The sequence below is a fragment of the Meleagris gallopavo genome, chromosome 10, assembly GCF_905368555.1.
Source record: "Meleagris gallopavo chromosome 10, MGAL_WU_HG_1.1, whole genome shotgun sequence".
NCBI lineage: Eukaryota > Metazoa > Chordata > Aves > Galliformes > Phasianidae > Meleagris > Meleagris gallopavo.
In genome coordinates this window covers 2749813-2769428 of record NC_139413.1, presented here as the reverse complement: position 1 = coordinate 2769428, position 19616 = coordinate 2749813, and the positions used below count along the sequence as shown (strand labels likewise).

Sequence of the window (19616 nt, the reverse complement as noted above, 5' to 3'; positions counted from 1 at the left end):
TGTGGGGAGGGCATGGGAGGAATGAGGCTAAGATGAGGTGCTGCTCACTGCTCCAGTGCACAGAGGGACTGCTCCAGCTGCCTGTGTCTCCTTCTTGCGATTCTTAAAAGCCATTCCTGTTTTTATACCTGCTTTTATTAGTTCTGACAGTTTTATGCAAGGCTGAAGACTCTGAAGAGCTCTTTGCTCATGGAGACACTGTGTAACACATCTGAGTCTATGCAGGTCAAAATATTTTGCAGAATGGGCTGAGCTTACTGCCAAAAAGGGCAGTAAAACCTATTTCCATGCCCTCATTTTGGTGCACTGTTCACTTAGACTTCTGCTGTTTCTAGTATTTATTTACTGCTCAGTTTGGAGACTGGACATTTTGGTGTTCCTATGCACTGAAGCAAGGAGAATGCCAGATTTCATAGAAGTTATTTTCCTCTAATATGAAAGGGGTATAGAAAGATGTTTAATATGAGTTGTATTTGCTATTGGGCTAGGAAAATATTTATGCTAAGTGTCATTTGATGACAGATGCTGCTCAAACAGTATGAAATGCACATGACTGGGAGTTCTACCTGACTTACCAGTTCCTATTTCTTGGTTTTCTATTTTAAATTAAGCACTTGCTAAACTTCAGTGTCCGATCAAAGCCACCACAAGGAATACTTATACATCCCAACATATTATGAAAATAACATATCCACGGCATGCTAGTGAAGCACCACACTGTGGCAAACTGCTGAACTGTGAAATGTGTCAGAAGAAAAAGAAAGAAAGGAAGAAAAAAGAGAAAGAGAGAAAGAGAGGAAGGAAGAAAGGAGTTGAATGAATCTGATATTTCAGGTTCAGGTAATTCAGTCAAGACATTAAGTTAGATAAGAGGGTACAAGGGCTTGTCTTGATACTGCTGAAAGGCCCAGCAAGGTGGGAGAGTCAGCATGAGAACGGCCTTTTTGTAGGTGAGCAGGAATGAGAAGGTAAGCGTGTAAATCATACAGGATAGCTGGAGATGAAGATTAGGATGAAGCTGTTGGGCAGTTTTGGTCCCTTTAAAAAATGTGTGTACTGCATAGCAAACCTCTTGGAGGACTTGGTTTTCATTGAATGCCACAGCTACGTTCCTCTGCACGGGTATTTCTAAGAAGTATGCCAAATTAGGGAGAATTTATATATTCCCTTGGCTGAAATTTTTTGCACTACTGTAAGAGTTGGACAACACCATTTTAATGTAGATCTCTTCGAAGATTCAACTGCTTTGTGCACTTGCTTAAACTCCTCTAGATACACGCAGCAAGAGGTGGTGTATAAATTAGTCTTCTTTACTTTTGCTTTGATTCATTTAGAGGTGGTTCCACATCATTCATGATACCCGAATGAGTCCAAATCTGCACAACTTCAGAAGGTGTGAGAAATGCTGCTCAGCACCTCGGTATGCTTGTTGTTTCTTATTTTCCCCCAAGCAGCTGCAAGGTGCCTGAGTGAAACGGTTCTAACTGAGCAACAGCGTTTGTGGAAGGCTCTTCTTTCTTCTACCTCCAGCTTTTGTTGCTGTTTGCTGGTTCTTCAGACAGATACGTGCCAAGCTGTGAGCTCTAAGGATACAAGAAAATGAGAATGCCTTTTGAACAATGATCATGGAATTAATTAGTCCTGGAAACTCTGGGTTGCTGCCAAGAAGAGTTATTTATGTGGTAAGAAAGGAAAGGAAAAGGGTGGAGCTTTGGAAATCCAGGAATACCCCTAGCTGTCAGATCACAGGAAAGAGCTCATAAAGTTACATTGGCTTCTGAGTTTGGTGCAGTCAACACACAGTATTCTGATTTTCAGCAGCATCTGAAATGAGGAAATGGGAGTTAGCAAAGTGGAGAAAGTTCTGTACAGAGCTCCGTGTTCATTTTATTTCCATCTGCAGTGTACGATAAAAACAGCTGCTCCTGCAAAGGCAAGCATCCATGCTGCCTGGAGCCTGCAGGCTGCAAGGAAATCTAGTGCTGGCCACCCAAATCCTGCATTCCAGCCACGGTTTCCTAGAGTGGAAATTCTGCTTCAAATTCAGCCTTATCTCACGCGAGCTATTTTCCAGGCTGACAGCCCTGCAGCATGGAGGACAAGGACAGAGAGGAGAGAGTGGTGGATGCGAGGCTCTTACATCCTGTCAGAGCTGCAGAGCTGATTGCAAGGGGAAGCACGGATGTGTGCACCCTAACAGCACTTGAAATGCTGTGTCTTCACCTGATGGGTTTAGTCTGGTCGCTGGTCTCAGTGATGTACAGTGCTACGTGGTGTTGTTAGAGCAAAACAAAACATTTTTCACTTATTTTTTTTAATGATGATGTGGCCTGGATGGGGGCAGTCAGCAGAACGTGTGCACGTTTGAGTCAGTTCAGCATGATGGTCAGCTGCTGTGGGTGTTATCTGTCAGCACGCACACGGGGCTTCCTTCTAATGGGAGCAGGCTCAGCTATAAGGGTCATTAACACTGAGTTGGAAACGCCTTGTCAAATACGTCGTTAATATCTTTGAAGTTGTCATCAACAGTAATACCTAACTAAAGTGATAAGGAGTTTTGTAGAGCATCCTCAAGTCTTCCTGCTGCTTATGTTCTGTGCTTTTTTATTAGTAGTATTATTTTCTGCTCTGGAATCCAGTTTTTAAAATCATTTCTGTTTTACTTGTTTTGATGCTCAAGGGTGAAATTGCAAAAAGTGTTTTATTCCTCTTTTCAGAAGGTTCCCAAGGAGGCTGTGGATGCCCCATCCCTGGAGGCATCCAAGGCCAGGCTGGATGTGGCTCTGGGCAGCCTGGTCTGCTGGCTGCCGACTCTACACATAAGAGGGGGTTGAAACTAGATGAGCATTGTGGTCCTTTTCAACCCAGGCCATTCTATGATTCTATTATATGACCCTACGACATTAAGGCAAACAGCAAAAAAGGGCCTTTTTTTTACCTAATGTATAAGTTACTGCAATTTGGGCAGCATTAGTCCAGTGTAGAGCATACGTCCAGTAAGTTGATGAGAATAACTATAATGGAAAAGTCCACAGCTGGAAAAGCTGTGAACTTCACACACAGTCAAAAGCTTTGAAAAATCTGTCACAATCAATAAAAATGGGATTTATAGACAGTGGTTGATTATGCACTCTTGAAAATCATTTTGCAGGATTTCTAAATGAATAAATCTTTACTAAAGTGGTGATGTTTTACATGACTGAGTCCAAGGAATATTTGATTTACTTATTTTTCATCTCATTTGTATTTTTTAAGTATCTATGTCAGCCTGCTTAATGAATAATGATTCCGTTGACTTCATTCCATCACTGTGACTTTCAGAATCTCAACAGATAATATTTGCATTGGAAAAACCTTCAGATTAGTGGTTTTGGGGTAAAGGAGATTGTTTCCAATGGCAGTTCTGAAATCATGACTACCAGTGCCTCCTAGCAGTGATCACCATGTGTCACTGTCAAAACTTGCAGAGAGTTTGAGGCGCCTGCAAAGAGCAGGCAGTCAACACAAAAGCAGATATGAAAACTCTTTTGCTTTGGGCAGCCCGGTTATGTCAGTGAGGAGATGTCCTCTTGATTAAATCCAGACCGAGCAGTTTCCTGTTAGCATGCAAGCACAGCCTGCATGTCTTACTCTGAGAGCCTGGCCCTGAACTCCTCTGCCAAGTCCTTTCTTCTTCAGCTTACAGGCAGGATTGCTAAAATAATACAAATACAAACAATCCCTAAAAGACTCTTAAAATGATTTCTAGCAGTTTAATGTCTTGCAGACAAACTTAGCCTTAGATTTTCAAAGTTTCGATTTTTATTGCTGTTTTTTTTTTTAAAAAAAAAAACCATTCTCCTAGGGTTATGTATTGGGGAAGTTGCAGTTTTGCAATTACAGGAAAATTTTGTGCACGCATCAGTCTTGGGAACGCATTCTGCCCTTGTTTGGCACACATCAGTGAGTGCAAGGAGGCTTTTTTATGTGCTGAGGAGAAGACAGCCTTCCTTCAACTATCATGCAGTGGGGGAATCTGCTGGATAGAAAATGAATGGTTAAATGCAGTGATGCACAGACATTCTGTGTTTGAAAGTGGCTGTATTCTGTAACTAGTAATTTTCAAAAGTACAGTTTAATCAGAAGATGAAAGGTCAACAGTATTTTTTTTTCCGAGCAAGTTTTACTTAGGGTAAATTTGGATGGGGTTATGTAGCACGAACAATCCGTTCATGACACGAGCCCAGGTTAACAGTCTGCAATTGCAGAACAGATGTAGACCTGCAGTGCTTCTGGGAGTCGTCTCTCTCCTTGAGCCACAGCTGTTTTCCCTGTGTGGGTCCGTGTGTTTCTGCAGCCCTGGGGTTGCAAGGTTGGGCAGCTTGTCTGGGTTACATCTCACCCCACGAGTGCAGGCTGTGTTCTGCCTGGACCCCTTTTGTGCTCCAGTTCATCACATGGCTGGATGAGAAACAGCTTAGGAGCAGGGCAGCGTGTGGGGAGAAAAGGGTCTCTGGAATGGCTTCTTGCAGTGGCTTAAACTCAATGTGAAATGGTGCCATTTTTCTGCTGAGTTGTGGCTGTTTCCTGGTCCCTGAGCCATTGGTATTTGTAGGCTGTTGAGAGATCCTTGTGCCTCGACCTTCATGATGCTCCTGGTTCTCCCAGTGCTTTCTACAGACACAGAGGAACTTGGCAACCAAAACCATTGCTGGGCCCATTTCTTGCTATGAAATCCAAACGTTGGGCGTACCGCTGGAAACGAGCAATTGGCCATGCTAGTGAGGATGCTGGAGTTACTAGTCCCATTTTTTTCATTCTCCTCTCAACTCTGTTTTAGCAGGCTGGATTTTCATGTTCTACCAAGCATCTGTTGGGCCCTGTACCCTGGGAAATGGGATGTCCTCATCCTAAAGCAGCTGAGCTGTGCACTCAGTAAAGACATCTACATTGCCCAAGAGAGGAAGAGATGTCTATTATGAATAATTGAAAAGCAGTAGAAGGTAGTGCTATAAATATGAACGGGATGGGCTGTCTGTTCCTGATTACTTCATAAATAGCTGACTTTTTTCTTCTTTGTATTTTGCCAGCGTGCAAAGCCAAAGTCTGTAATGCCTGTGAAGTCAGTGCCGTGACTCTTCATGTCCTTGAGTCTAGGTGCTGGGCTACTATTTGGAACAGAACTGGCCTCGTTGTTTCGAACTTATACCTTGCTGGACAATTTCTGGAGCAAAGCCTCTGGTCAAAATGTCCGTGTGTCTGAACTTCAGTCCAAAATGTTGTTCTTCAGGGGTACTTGAGATGTGTTGTCAAGCAACCATGGAGACACACAAAATATGCCTTGATTTGTTACTTAGAGGAGTCTCTCAGTCTGGTGATGCTCATCTTACGTGCTGGTGAATTCAACATTCAAAGCCCAGAAGCGCTGCTAAATTGCCAAATATTACTGTAAGGTTTCTCTGGGAAATGTGACCTAATGAAACATCATTATTGTCTGTATCGGGATGCAGCAGGGCTGTTACCAGGAAGGGAAGGCTGTGTGGTTCAGGAGAGCATCATCACAGCAGTCCCAGCTGAAAGCTTGATGTGAGTGCATATGTGAGGAGGAAATCAGCAGTGCAATACTGCTGCTCTGCAGATGGCTTTCTTCTGAGACTGCAAAAGAATTGGTGATGCAAAGTCTAAGCTAGGCTGTTGTGTGCTTTGGTTCAGTTTATTTCCTGTAGTATTTTGCTGCTGATGCATTCAATCCAACCTAAACAGATTAAAGAATTGGTTTTCAGGCTTGAACTATTTCCCGGTGGCCTGATTTTTTTTCCTTTGTGTAAACCCATTAATCCCAGATGCTCACAAAACTCGCTTTAAACAGAATATATTCTGATCTCATTGAATGTGAGTGAAAGTAACTCCATACTGTGAAAAGATATTTCAGCCATTCAGATGGCTTTCCAGGAGTTTATTTACCCGTAGATAAATCCAGGGATTTTTGACAGGGTCTGTATTTTTACTGATGGTTGCAAACAGTTGGATGAGATGAGGCCATCTCTTTTTCCCTCAAGAGAAATGGCTTTTTTATTTCTGCCATTCTGTTAGTGGTGGTGCAGTGTGATTACAGCAATTAGTGACTGTTTAAAAAATAACCCTTCCCCCTCATAAAAACAAAGCATCAAACCTGAGATCTGTTGCCAAATATTACACCAAACGAAAACTATAAGAGTGAACTGAGGGGTTATAATGACATATGTGGTAGGTGAATTGACTCCTTCCTTCCTTGCAAAAGTATCATGAAATGCTTCTTGTCCAAATGTGCTTATGATATTAGGTTGTGCATCACTCAGAGCTGGTATTTCCAGCACGGGAACCGTAAGTTCTGACACTAAAGTTGTGACTTCATTGCACTCTTCCAGTACCTAAAGGGAGCCTACAATCAGAAGGGGAGTTGGCTCTTTACAGGGGGAGCTGCTTTCAGGCTCAGTGGATGGCTGTGCAGATTCTGGGTTTGTCATCGTATGGCTGTATTGCAGCTTCCCCTGAGCAAGGCTGCCTTCTGGCTTTCAGTACCTAAAGGGAGCCTACAAACAGGAGGGGAATCAGCTCTTTGAAAGGTAGATAACAGCAGGACAAGGGGAAATGGTTTTAAGCTGAGGGAGGGCAGATTGAGGTTGGATGTCAGGGGGAAGTTCTTTGCTATGAGAGCGGTGAGGTGCTGGAACAGCTGCCCAGAGAGGCTGTGGATGCCCCGTCCATCCCTGGAGGTGTTCAAGGCCAGGTTGGATGGGGCCCTGGGCAGCCTGGGCTGCTCTGAAATGTGGAGGTTGGTGGCCCTGCGTGTGGCAGGGGGTTGGAGATTCATGGTCCTTGAGGTCCCTTCCAACCCAAGCCATTCTATGATCAGTTTTAGAGTTTATGCAGAAGTTTAAGTGGGACTGGATCACCACTGTTGTTTCCTTTAGCAATGTTATTATTCTCTTTGTGGGATAATGAACTTTCTTTTAGATTATAATATGTAGTAGCGCCACAAGATACACTGGTAGCAGTCAGAGTGTAAAATATTCTGTGCAACATGTCAGGGAAATAAACTTGCTGAATAACATCCATTTTTAACAGAGCTCTTGGAGTTTGGAGAGCCAAAATGAACAATGTGGTTTACTAACTAAGGATGGACTCGCAGATAACTGCTCCTGTGAAAAGATGAGTGTGACAGCTGTGTGAAGGATCTGGTTTTTGCCTGATTTTTGTGTTTTGTTTTTGTTTTCGATTTGTAGGTTGAAGGGGACCAGTTACCTCCAGGACATACTGTCAGCCAATATGAAACATGTAAGATCAGGACAATAAAAGCTGGAACTTTGGAGAAACTTGTGGAGAACCTTCTGACAGCTTTTGGGGATAATGATTTTACCTACATCAGTATCTTTCTCTCAACATACAGGGGCTTTGCTTCTACTAAGGAAGTACTAGAGCTTCTCCTTGACAGGTAAGAGCCAGAGGATGGTGGGAGCTGAGCTGTCATTTACATGGCAGGGAGATGTCGGGAATTGTTTCCATTACTGTCAGTGGACGTGGACTTAATAACCCAATGGACAGGTGTCAAAAATATGTCAAAATTCGGAATGTGTAAATACATGCTGCTCACATTCACATTCTCATTAAAGCATGCTCACCATGTAGGGAAAATACATTGTGTCTGGCAACGAAAGAACCAAAATGGGGCTGGCACGTGGAAATTAATCTAGCTTGTCCCTCTCCAAAAAAACCGAATGAGAGGGCTGCAAAGTCACACCTAGCCTAGATTCCTGTATTTCAGTGGATATTGAATTTTCAGACCTAAGTCTTCTGTTGGGGGCAATTCATTTGAAACAGGGATAATGCAAACACACTCAAAACCACGTCTGCATCTGTTCACATCAATACACTGTAATAATTTTTTTTGTGGGCAGCACAAAACCCCCTAGATATACAAATAACTCCTAGATACACAAATAGGCAAGGTCGGAGGTGGAAGTATCATATTTATTTCATTTTCAAAAGGAAGTGATGTACAAAAGCAGCTATTCAGGCATGTAGTAATTAGCGGGCTAGTGTAAGAACTCCTAGGTTTTGATTTTGGCTCTCCCACCAGATGGATAAGGAGCAAGGTGCAGATAAGTTATCTGTGCTATTCTTTTATATCTGGAAAAGAGTATGATATTACTTGCTTTGCAGGAATGTTATGTGCTTAATTAACAATGGTGTTGAAATGCCTAGCTGCCAAGCCTGCTGTAATGAGAGTAATCTGTAATCAAGAGTAGTAACTTCACAGCCAATAAGAAGTCAGATCTGGAAAGAGAAGCCATCATGGGGAGAGGCTGTGCAGTTAGATTTCCTACAGTGACCTTCAGGTCTCGGTCCATACACATTCTGACATAATTAGGATGTAAGCAAAAAAAAAGCAATGGTGCATATATGTAGGAATATAAAAATGCAGAGGAATTCCTTCTCAAAAATAAGGAATTCTGCCTTTACATTCAGGTTTTTTTTATTCTGCATTTTGAATGTAAATATCTTTTAAAGAATACCTTGTGAAAGACACCAAATTCATCTGGATTCTATTAAATTTAAAACAGAGCTGGCTGGCAAAAGGGCAGTGTGGTATGAGAATCTCTTGCTCTCTAAGCACGAGTTGCCCAGGAGCCACACATCTATAGGATAAGCCAGTGGTTGTATGCATATACACTCTCATTTCCAGCCAGTAATGCTTCCTATGTGATTTAATTGAATTATTTTTGTAAAGATAGACTTTAGCAGAAGAGACTTTTTATTAAGGAAGAGTTGAGTTAGATAAAATAATACTTTTTGCAGTGATGTGTTACCCAAAATGGCTATTTAAATTCTGTTCTAACAATGGGGTTCTTGTTGCTCTGTGATGGAGCCAGACTGCTTTTTTGGGGTTTGCTATTGATTGACATGCACCTGGGGAACTTGTCCTTCTGTAATCAATGACAACTTTAAGATGGCTTATATAATGGGAATTAGTCATTCCAGGGTGGCTCCAAACCTGTTGATACGCACTTAGCTTTTAAATTAAAGGTGCTTGTATAAAACCCAGGTAACTTATTTTGTCTTAAAAGTGTGTTCACATACCCAGTTTAAATGCCCAGAAAACATCCTTATGTGTTCACCATCTCGTTTAACAGAGTTTAGACTTTCAGTGGATTCCATTCTTATTTCTTTGTTAGTGAGGTGTTTTGGTAATAGAAACAAATGTCCCACCTGAGAGCATGACTTCATTTTAGGACTCACTGTACAAACATGCCTAGAAGTGTTTGCAGCAGCTCCCACCCTAAAGCCCTTCTTCTGTCAAGAGATCCTAGAGACACGATGAGAGGAGCAGGCTGCTGGCAGATATTTAGGAGTGCCCTGAGGCACAGAGAGAGTAAGGGTTGTGCTTCACCTTACGGTTTTGGAGTTAGATCTCTGTGTCCACATCTGGTTGTTATTTTGCTGTGCTCAGGAGATAGAAGACTATTATGCAAAGAGCAGTTCATATCTTGCGCTTATTTAATTTGCATAAATTATACAAGATCCCATGTATCTGACAAGCAAGTCTAGAATCTACTCCCAAAAAAACCTCTTAAAGTGGATGACCGGCAAAGTGACCATGTTGGAGAAACATTCTTGTTGCTGGGAGGCTGCCTGCATCTTTAATGGAGGGCTGGTTTGTTGGGCACTCTGCACAGAGCCCCTGGGCAGGACGAGACAGGGCTCCTGAAGTGCACAGCTCTGCAGAGAATTCGCTGTGCATAGCACTGCAATACCAAAATAATTAAATAACATCCCTGGAATTGAGGATTGAAGAATGATAAACTTGGGGTTTGTGCCAGAGGGGTAATCCACTGAAACAACAGGCCATCTTACAGTCAATTAGCCTGGTTATGGTTTTGATTGTTTTGTGGTGTTTCATCACTAGCCATTAAAATGTTCAGACTCTACAAGGCTGCGCTGCTGTAAGGATGATGAAAAAGTCTTTTGGGAATCTTGCTTTTGCACTGACGTTAGCAGACTCCTCTAGATAAATGGTTCTGCTTTCTTCCTGTATTCTCCCCAAGAGAAAATGATCATAGCAAGCTAAAAATAGGAATGTACAAAATTAATAAAACACTGAAGTTGTAAATTCAGATGCTCAAAAATCAGGAATTTGAGCAAGGAAAGAAGTCAGGATCATTATCAAGTCCATACATCATGTGCTTTAGTTTCTACTTCTGTATAGGTTTTTAACATAGGCATTAATGGTAGGATTTTAAAAACAGCCTGTAGAAAGTAATTACTCATTCTCTGAGAATCACTGGTCATAAGACACCTGTACTCTTCAGGCTCCTATGAAAATGCAGCAACGGTAGCTGTAAATTGTACTGATGGTGCAATTTAACTTGGTTACTCTGCAATTAAGTTCTTAATATTTTCATATCTGGGAATTACATCTCTACCACTACACTTAGATTGCAGCACAAAAGTAGTGGCAAGTCTAACTTAAGAGTCTTTCTTATCTTTTCTCAGGCATTTATCAGGGGAGCAAGTGAAAATCAACGCTGATTAGAAAAGAAATTGAGCAGACAGGACTAACTTCTTGGCTTTGAAATCTGTGCATGGCTATTTTGTAATGAGTTTCATTTGAGTCTTCAAGCAGATAAGCAGGAAAGTAGGAGTCTTCTAAAGATGATGCCCTTGTTGTTCACAGCTTTGTGGGCTGTTGATTGAAAGGAAGGATCTTGGCCCAGTCTTCTCTGCTGCTGTGTGTCCTCGTGGGCTGTGTCTGAAGAGTTTGTGGCCCGTTGGAGCTTTTGGTAACATGCCAGCGTGGCAGTGCTCTGCCTTAAGGAAGGGAGAACAGGGGAAGTTCAGATGGTGCAGGTCTGCTTCAAACAAGTAGGCCATGTGGTATTTCTAGCAATGTCTAAGTTTGGGCACTCAGGTGAATGTCCTTCTCCTCCAGTGCAACTTAAAAGAGGTGAAAATGTCAGAAGACAGCGAGAAAACACAGGGGACAGAGCAGAACTTACTTTCCTGAGCCAAGTTCTGGTCTCCAGCTTACATACCTCTTGGAGCAAGCAGTAATGTAGTCTACAGTAAGGAGGAAGGGCACGTAGGCTGCTTGACCTTGTCAACGTTATCCCCAGCTTTTTATAACAAATGTTAGAATCCTCAGGAAATCCTAGGAGGTCACCACTTCCTTCCCCTCTCACAAATCTCAGGAGTGTAGTGTTTAAGAGTCAATGGATGTTTCTCTTGGCTTTTCAAATATCGTGGTTTATCTAGAAGCGTATGGATTGGGACAAAATATAGATTAAATTTAAGCTATAAGGGTTAGAATGATTTACATCATGTGTGGAATATGAACTGGTGAAGAAAAGCAGATGTTGTAAAGAAAAATACATAGAAATGCATAGTAATTGAATTTAACTAACTCGGTTTTCACCTTTACTGCAGAATAGGTAGCTAAGACTCTACGTTTTTCAAATTTATTGTTAGCAGTATTTCTAAATAACAGCACAGGGATGAAGGTGGGTGTTAGTGCATAATCTGTGTTCTATAGCTGTTATTTTTATTTCCCAGTTGAGTAAAAAAGAATGTGAAAAAGGCTCTCAGAATAAGCATTAGTTGTCAGTTTCAACTTCATGTGGAGAGCTTGAGCACTGTTTCTTCTTCTTGGTGATAGAGTGAGACTGTAGAGTAAGGGGGCAATCATGGATGGCAGTGCTGAATCTGTATTTGTAGGTGTAAGGAAGAACAGTGATGTGGCCAGATCCAAAAAAGCCCTTCCATCTTTCTGCAGGGGAGCAGCTCCACGACACGGGGTTGAAGGAACTGCACCTGTATTTCCTGCTCGTAGGACACACTGCATGTGGGAACGTACGCATTGGGAACGTGCCTGCCCAGAAACATAGGTCAGCCCCATGAGTGTGTGAGGTTTGCTGCCATCAGGACCTGGAGGGGGCCTTCATTTCCTTCCTGGCCATGGAGGAGTTGGTAGTTTTGTCCCTGTGGAGTGGTAGGATGAGCTAAAGGGACATCCACATTTCTTACGCTGCCTTTGCTCCTCTTCACACGACATAGGAGTGCAGGAGGAAGTCCTCCCAAAGCCACACACACATGGCTTCAGTTATTTCACAGCAGGAATCTCAGGGTTGCACAGCACTTGTACTTGTGGTGTCTCGAGCTCCCACATCCTGTGCTGGTATTGTCATCACAGAAATGCACAAACAGACAGGGCAAAGAGAAACAATCCTAAAGGTGATGCATCCAGTGCAGTGAGTATCAAACAAGACGTGTGAAAAGGTTTAAATCTGCTAATGTAAAATTCGGAATATTTTTAAGACAGATGCAGTTCCCTCTGTATCATCCAGGAGGTACTTGCTGGATTTCTACAACTGTGCTGCTTTGGTAATGGACTACCAATTGTGCTCTTTGATAATTCCTGCCTTTAATATAGTCAGTGATGTGTTATTTGCCCTTTGAGTAAACTAGCATTTCTTGCAGACTTTTTTATTTCTTTGCACCATGACTTCAGATTAAATTTTTGCTTTTTATTAAATCTAAAACTGGAGCCTTATGCATTATTTTGGCTGTATTTGGTCTATAAAGATTTTCTTTTAGCATAGAGTGGAAGTCAAACTAAACAAAACACTGAGTATAGGCCAGTATGTTGAGAAGTGAGAGGGATGTACTTGCAAAGCTGGTTAAGAGTAATTGGACGTCCACATCCCTTTAGTATGCATGGAAGTTTGGGATCTAAATGCACTAAGCAGCTTTGAAAACCTGCCAAGTCTTTAACACTATGCATCCTGATATTGCCTCTTTGTTTGGTAGAAGTGGTTTAAAAATAATAATTAAAAAAAAAAAAAAAAAGTCTCTTGTCAACATTTGGATGTGGAAATGGGAAATGCTGGATGGAAGACTGTGGAAAGAAGGAAAGGGGCAGAAGGGCAGAGCCAAGAGCAGACAAGCTCCTCCTGCCCCCAGGCACAGCACTACGGCGGGGTGCCCTCACTGAGCCTTCAGCATCCCCTGCTGCTCTGTGTGCTGTGGCATTAAGTGCTGCCGAGCGTGATGGAAGCCAAAGGTATTTAGCTGTCCAGAGGAGAGCAGGCATAAGCCGAGTTCCTCTCTGATGTATTTTACTTTGTCATGGTAATGGTGTTCCTTGCAGCGGTGCTTAAAAGCAGGGCTGTGCTGTGCTTGTGCAGTAGCATATAAAGTAGCAACCAGTCCCTGTCTGAAGAAGTGTGCAGAAAAGGAGAGCTCGAGCTGGGTAAGCCCAGCAGTATGATGATGGCAGATAACAAGTTAGTTTTACATTTCCAGTTCATTTCTTTTTCTGGAGGCTGGCTTGATAAGAGGGCAAATGGAGATGGAGAGGAGAGAGGGGGTGAACTTGAGAAAGGCCTGGCTGAGTAGAACAGAATAAGGAAGCAAGTATAAACAGAGGGCTTTGCTCAAGCTAGGGAGAGTCCTGAGGCCATTCTGAACAAACAGGGCAAAAAGCTGTCAGTCAGGAATGTGTGAAGAAGAGAAATCTCCCAAAGAATCTGCTATTGCCATTTTTCTTCTCTGGAATCTGAGTGGTTTCCTTCCAGGTTTTGCACCCTGGTTACAGTTTGAGTGAGCCTACCACTGTGTGCTGCTTTCTGTGGGGGATTTGTGCCATTTCTGCATGCTTCTTCCAGACCAAGGAGGGATGGCCTGAGCACCAACCCTTTCCATCCCTTCCCCAGTACCACAGTCTGTCTTCTTCTGGAGCTTCCTCCCTCACCAGGCACGTTCAGCTCACATCCATGGGGTTTTAGAAGGCACAGAGGAGTGGATCCTCCTGTAGCAGAGCAGATCCTTCTGTGCATTTTAGGACAGTAGCTTTATATGGCATCAAATGTTACTGCTGTAGCATTTATCTTTCCTGTGTTGTTTCCCTCTATACCACTTGGCTAAAGAATTGACTTTGTTTCCATTATTCTGTGTGTATAATCCCAAACACCTCACAATTCTTGCTGAGTATCTGTGCTTCCAGTTATTTTCTGCTTGCTTTGATGCTTCCAAGCATTATTTAGGGCTTTGGCACTTCTGCAGAGAACCACCTTTCCTTATTATTTCCTAATCATTCAAAGAGGATTTTCCTTCCTCTTCTTCCCTTCCCTTCTGAACAGAGATGCAGGGGTGCATTTTCTACTCGATTTTTCAGTATTTAAATATTCAGCACTACGGGTTACATTCTGGTCTCATTTGCTTAGTGCAGTTCTTTTGAACTAAGTCTATAACTTTCCAAACACCAAGCAAGGCTGAAAAGTTCTGTGGGCTACAGGATCCTTTTGTTTCTCATGTCTCTTTTTGTATGCAAAGCATTCATACAAGGCTGGGTAGTGAATGGCTCTTTGTCCAGGAGCTGGTGAGAACAGAGTGGTGGAAGTCTGCAGAAACACTGTTCTTTACATCAGATGTATCATTAACTCCTCCTAACCCGTATTTAATGGCCTGTTGCTCACGCAGAGCTCTTTTTTGTTGAGAGATAGGCAGAGATTTACATTTGGCAATATGACAAAATGTTATATACGTGCCAGGTTTTGTACTGCAAATTGCCTGCTTTCTGTGACTGGGTTGTAGGTTTATATTAGAAAAATCAGCATGGGTACCTCTAGTGGGATTTACGTGCAAGTGCCTAATGTTCTTCATATTCATATTTTGTATTTCACACATTGCCAGGACAGTGACACCGTGAGTCATCTCAATACGTTTTGCTTGGAGAACTAATGGGAAGTTTTGAAAAATGAGTATAAAAATGTGATTATTATTCAAGAGTTGCTGCTTTCTTTGCTCAGTAGGGGCAAATTGTCTTTTGTACTGACTAAGATGTATTTTAGTCACTACCTAGCAGATGGTGATGGAGAGTGAAATCCTCTCCATTTATCAACAGGCCAAGAGCACGCGATACACACTGCATCAGCAGCACGGGGAGTTGAAACTAGGTGATTATTGTGGTCCCTTTCAAGCAGGCCATTCTGTGATTCTATGATTGTTCTTTCAATGTCTGCTTCCTCTCAGCAACCCTCTCCTGTAGCTGTTCCTGTATTGGAACCCAGCGTTCCAATATTTGGAAGTGCAAATATCGAAGCCGATAGAGTTCAACCTATTTTGATTGGATTTAACCTCAGCTTAGCAAAGTGATGGGCTTTGTGGAGGTGTTGTGGCAGTGCTGTTTGGAAGGCATTCCGATTTATTTCATCCTTGCAGGAAGGCAATGAGAAGCACTTCAAGTGGTCAACTGCACTCACTTTGAATTGGAAAGGGTATGACTGATCCCTGTGAGAGGCCAGGTGGGATTAAGTGCTGAATTGCATGGTTGGAAATAAAGAATCTATTCCATTTTACAGCTTCAGTAGTGCTGATCTCGATGAAAAGATCACAAGTAGAGTGTGAAATTGCTTGGGAGCACATATGAGAAAGCAGAGAGGCTACTGATGGACTGAAAAATTTCCAAACAAGATTGACAGCAAAGTAGTGATTCCTCTGTGAACGCTCCTGCTGTGATTCACTGCAACCCTGGGGAGACCAAGGTGTCATGCAGCATAATCAGAAGTAGATTCTTACCCCACTGTCACCATAAGCATAAGCTGAGCATATTTTTCTTTAGATGTTTGCAGTAGCTCTATGAAATCACAATGGAGAAATGGCTTATCCTGTATGAACCTCCAGGCCAAGAACCTTTCAATTTTTAGAAGTCCTTATAGTGTACTCTCATGTCTGCAGATCTGTAGGACCAGCAGTATTGTTTGGGTATAACTGAGAAGAATTTGAGCCCTTCAGGGTGTAATTTTGCAAGTGCTTATGTATGTGTTATACCTTTGTTTCGTGGGCAGACATAATGCTGAGATTTCTGAAGTCTTCACTACTGGTCTTGTGTTGAACGAGGGTAAGATACTGGGATCAAGCAGTCATATTTTGCTCTCAGCTTTGCAACAGATAAGTGGAAACAACATTTTTGTTGTGTCTACATGCAGCTGGAGATGCAGGAGCCAGTTTTAAACGAGCCATTGTTGTAGATAACACAAGTGGTCCTACTGCGGTACTCTCAAGGTTAAGGAAGCCCAAACTGACCTCCTTACAGCTGCAGCCACACTGCTGCTATCTGAGGAGCTTGCCTTCATTAGTTTGGGTTTACTTTGTAATGCACTGGAATGAGCAGTGCTTTAAAACCACTGATCCTTCTGTGCCTCAGTTTCCATCTGTATTGAACAGGCCAAAGTTAAACCCTTGTCATCGTATTGTTGAAACTTATCTTAATGTATTGTGAAGTTTTGAGACTGAGAGCCATGATGGGGCAGAATACCAACATGAGGGTGGTGCAAAAGCACATTGTTTACAACCTGCTGGTGAGAAGGAGCTTGAATTAAACTGTCCTGGTTCAGTTTCTGTACAGATCTGCAGTTCTTGCATATGAAACCTTAGGCTGATACTTTAGAAGAACATAGAGCTACCACCTCATGTTTCTAACCTTTGCAAGTTATGGATGAATTTGTTGCAGTTCTTCCGTGATCCTTCCCTACCAAACTGACAGCCCATGCTATTTTCTTCGTCTGATGTTCTAGAATGTTAAAAACAGTTAAAGATGCACTTGTTCTAGCTACTCAGATTAATTGCAGGTGCTTGACTAACATAATTTAAACACAGAATGTTTCAAATCAGCTTGCCTAAGTCTGTACTGGGAGTAATTGTCTGCCTTCATTCAAGCTGGCTGTAAGGAGCCATGAAGTTCTTTGTAGAGCTGTGTATCTGAAGCAATGGGTACTCCTACTGAATCTGACGTGCATTATCCTGCCTGCAAGGCACATGCATTACGTATGTAGGTGTGAGATTTTGCTTTGTGCTGATGGAGTTGTGCCTCTGGTTTCCTTTTTCCCAGTGGCATTTTCACAGTGCTGCATACCGTTCTTGCTCATGACAACTGCATCAAGGGTTTTGACACGAATGGGCAATTACCACCTGGAAAAATCTGTGTGGAAATCACACTTGGTAGGAACGATGATAATTGTGTAAGGAGCGCTTTATTTGGGCTTGTGTTTTCATTTAGTAGGTGTTCCTCTAAACAGCCATCTCCTTTTTCAGGTATGGAAACCTGGAGACCTCAAGCTGTGAAGAAGTCGGGAGCCAGAATTCGTCTGAATCCAAAACAGTACTCAGGAAGTAAGTGTGGTTTTGCACTGTGCAGCAATCAGGATTCATACTGGAGGAGGATGTGGGCAGCATAGCTGTTGTTTCCTTTGAAAATGCACAGCACTGTTTTCTTGCTTAAACAAGCTCGTGTAAAGCCAAATATCAACCGTCTGAGGACGTGCCCAATGATGTAAGCCAGAGTTCTCTCAGTCAGCAGAATTGTCTTGGAATTGAACAAGAGGTGAACACATCAAGGCCAATATTTTATTGATTAAACAAACAAGGAATGTTTGTTTCCCCTGCCTTATCTATAGCAATAAACGGTTATTGCTTATGACTGATTTTATTGTGCATTACAACGGCGTCTGCAGACCGTAGCTGAGGGTGTCTCAGGCTATGTGTGCATGCATGCATCTTCTCCATTAGTGCCCCTCTGATTTACAGTGTTGCTTTTTGAATGAAATTTAAATTCTGATGTCATCCCGTGTTGCAAGAAGAATAGCTAAGCTGATCTGAAATGCAGTTTAAATGGAAAAAAGTGGTTATCTTCCTAGCATCCTATGAAACTGCATTTTATCTTTAGACATGGGACGTAAAATGTTCCTTAGGTCATCAGAGTTTGTACTTTGACATCTGTATGCTGTGTGGTTTGCACTATGGCAATGAAAAGTAGCTGAGTCGTTATATTTGATCACAGTATGTTGGGAATCTTCATTGTTGTCAGCATCACTCTATGATTCTATTTCATCTATCAGTTAAAAAACAAACTTAAATCTTTCTTCAGTGCACTGACTTGGCAAGGAGGAGTTGAAGAAGAGACCCTACAGCATCAGTTTCTTTGTTTTGAGATGGAAGAGAATGTTGAATTTTTCTAGAACGTGAAATACACTGCAGTAATTTCATTCCTAAGACTGATGCAGGTTGTTGATTCAAATCACATCTTATTTTAAAATATTGGGCCTGACCTTCACACTGCTTCTCTCGCTGCATTTCTGATGACGTATGTGTTGGGACAGAAGGTTTTGAGCCTGTTTTAAAATGGTTCAAATGTCCCCAGTGCAGATATTTTCCATTAACATGCCCAGCACCTCCCTGACCCTCATTGTCTGAATGGAATTGTTGGACAATGGGGTCCCTTTGCCTTCTGTCATCCATGCAGAAACTGTTTTGTTTAACCACCATAGATAAATTGGTGAAGACCCCTTGTATAGGAGTGTTTCTCTGAAAACACAAGTAATTATGCTTGCTTGAAGGTGAAAGAAATGTAAAGCTTAATTAACATCTATAAATGATACAGGACTCTCAAAAAAGGCTTTAGTTAGAAACAAAATGTTACTGCTTGTTAATTGTTTTAATGCTTAAGGGGAACAGAAAGCTACAAGTTCTGGTGGATTGGACTCCTCCTCTTGACCCAGGAGACTTGGTAGGAGAGCTCAAATCTCTGACTCTTTTCTAGTTGGCAGAAGCAACCTTCATACAGCAAGTGGTAGTTAAAACTTGGTCACAAGCATCAACGAGACAGAATGATGCTGAAGATAAAGGAAAGAAAACAGGCAGCCAGCCATGCCCTTCTTGTCAAATAGACTAAGAACTTTTTGTTTAGATTTGAAGGAGGATTGTTTTTCTACTGACACACATAGTTTATCGTCATGCTGCTTCCTGCTGCATCCATGTTGTCTTCTTTCTTGACAGTAATTGTCACACAGCGTCTTTCACAGCTGATGAGTGACCAGTGGATGGGGTCTGTCTTCCCATTCTTCTGGTAGCACAACGAGTTGATCTGACTCAGTTTTCATTCATCAGCATGGCTGATTTTGATTCTTCAGCCCTCATCTTTTACATCTGAACTTGATACCTGTTACCCAACTACTTATTTATAGAAAGTTCAACAATGAAGTTACCAAGCAAGTAATTTACATGCCATGGGCACGTTTCAGCAGATCCTGCATAAACGTGAGTTCACTTCCCTGCCTTAAAAATTTCCATTGCCTTTCAGTTGCTGTGGCTACTTGTCTCTTAGCTATGATTAATTTTATCTGGAAGAGAGTCTGCCTTTGTAGTCCTGTTGTGAAACGCGTCATTCTGGTAGTTCAGGTTTTCTCTTGTCTGGGGATAATTCCAATATAATTGCATTTACCCTCTTGTCTCACAGAACAGAAACATGATATAGGTGTGCTCTCAGTGTTATATGTGCTGGAGCAATGTTATTTCTTGCCATGAACTCTGTATTTTTGGAGGTGAAACATCTCTTGGGAAGTCCTGGAGTTTGTGTGCAAGGCTCTTCTACATTCATCAGACTCCTGGTGTGACACTTCTGATGTTTTATAGTTCTGTTTGATGCAGCAGAAATGTAAAGCATTTCCTCTTGTTTGCCACAAGAAATGCTGCAGAAGAGAAAAAAACAGCCTCAGGAAGAGAATTCATTGCTCCTGAGATATCTCATGGAGCTTTTAAAAAGCAGG

General features: G+C 42.1%; 1 protein-coding gene across 2 annotated transcripts in view; it reads left to right on the top strand.

Moving 5' to 3' along the window:
* The window catches only part of RGL1 (ral guanine nucleotide dissociation stimulator like 1), a 65489-nt gene that overhangs the window by 17893 nt on the left and 27980 nt on the right, over positions 1 to 19616 (top strand). The window contains exons 2-4 of one of the 2 annotated variants that reach the window (XM_085232187.1): positions 7245 to 7296; positions 7409 to 7453; positions 17107 to 17184. In XM_085232187.1, the coding sequence (XP_085088313.1) occupies positions 7295 to 7296; positions 7409 to 7453; positions 17107 to 17184 (125 nt within the window). In that variant the 5' untranslated portion in view covers positions 7245 to 7294. Of the gene's footprint in view, positions 1 to 7244; positions 7454 to 17106; positions 17185 to 19616 lie in introns of both variants that reach the window. The other variant, XM_085232186.1, reaches the window with a different exon arrangement.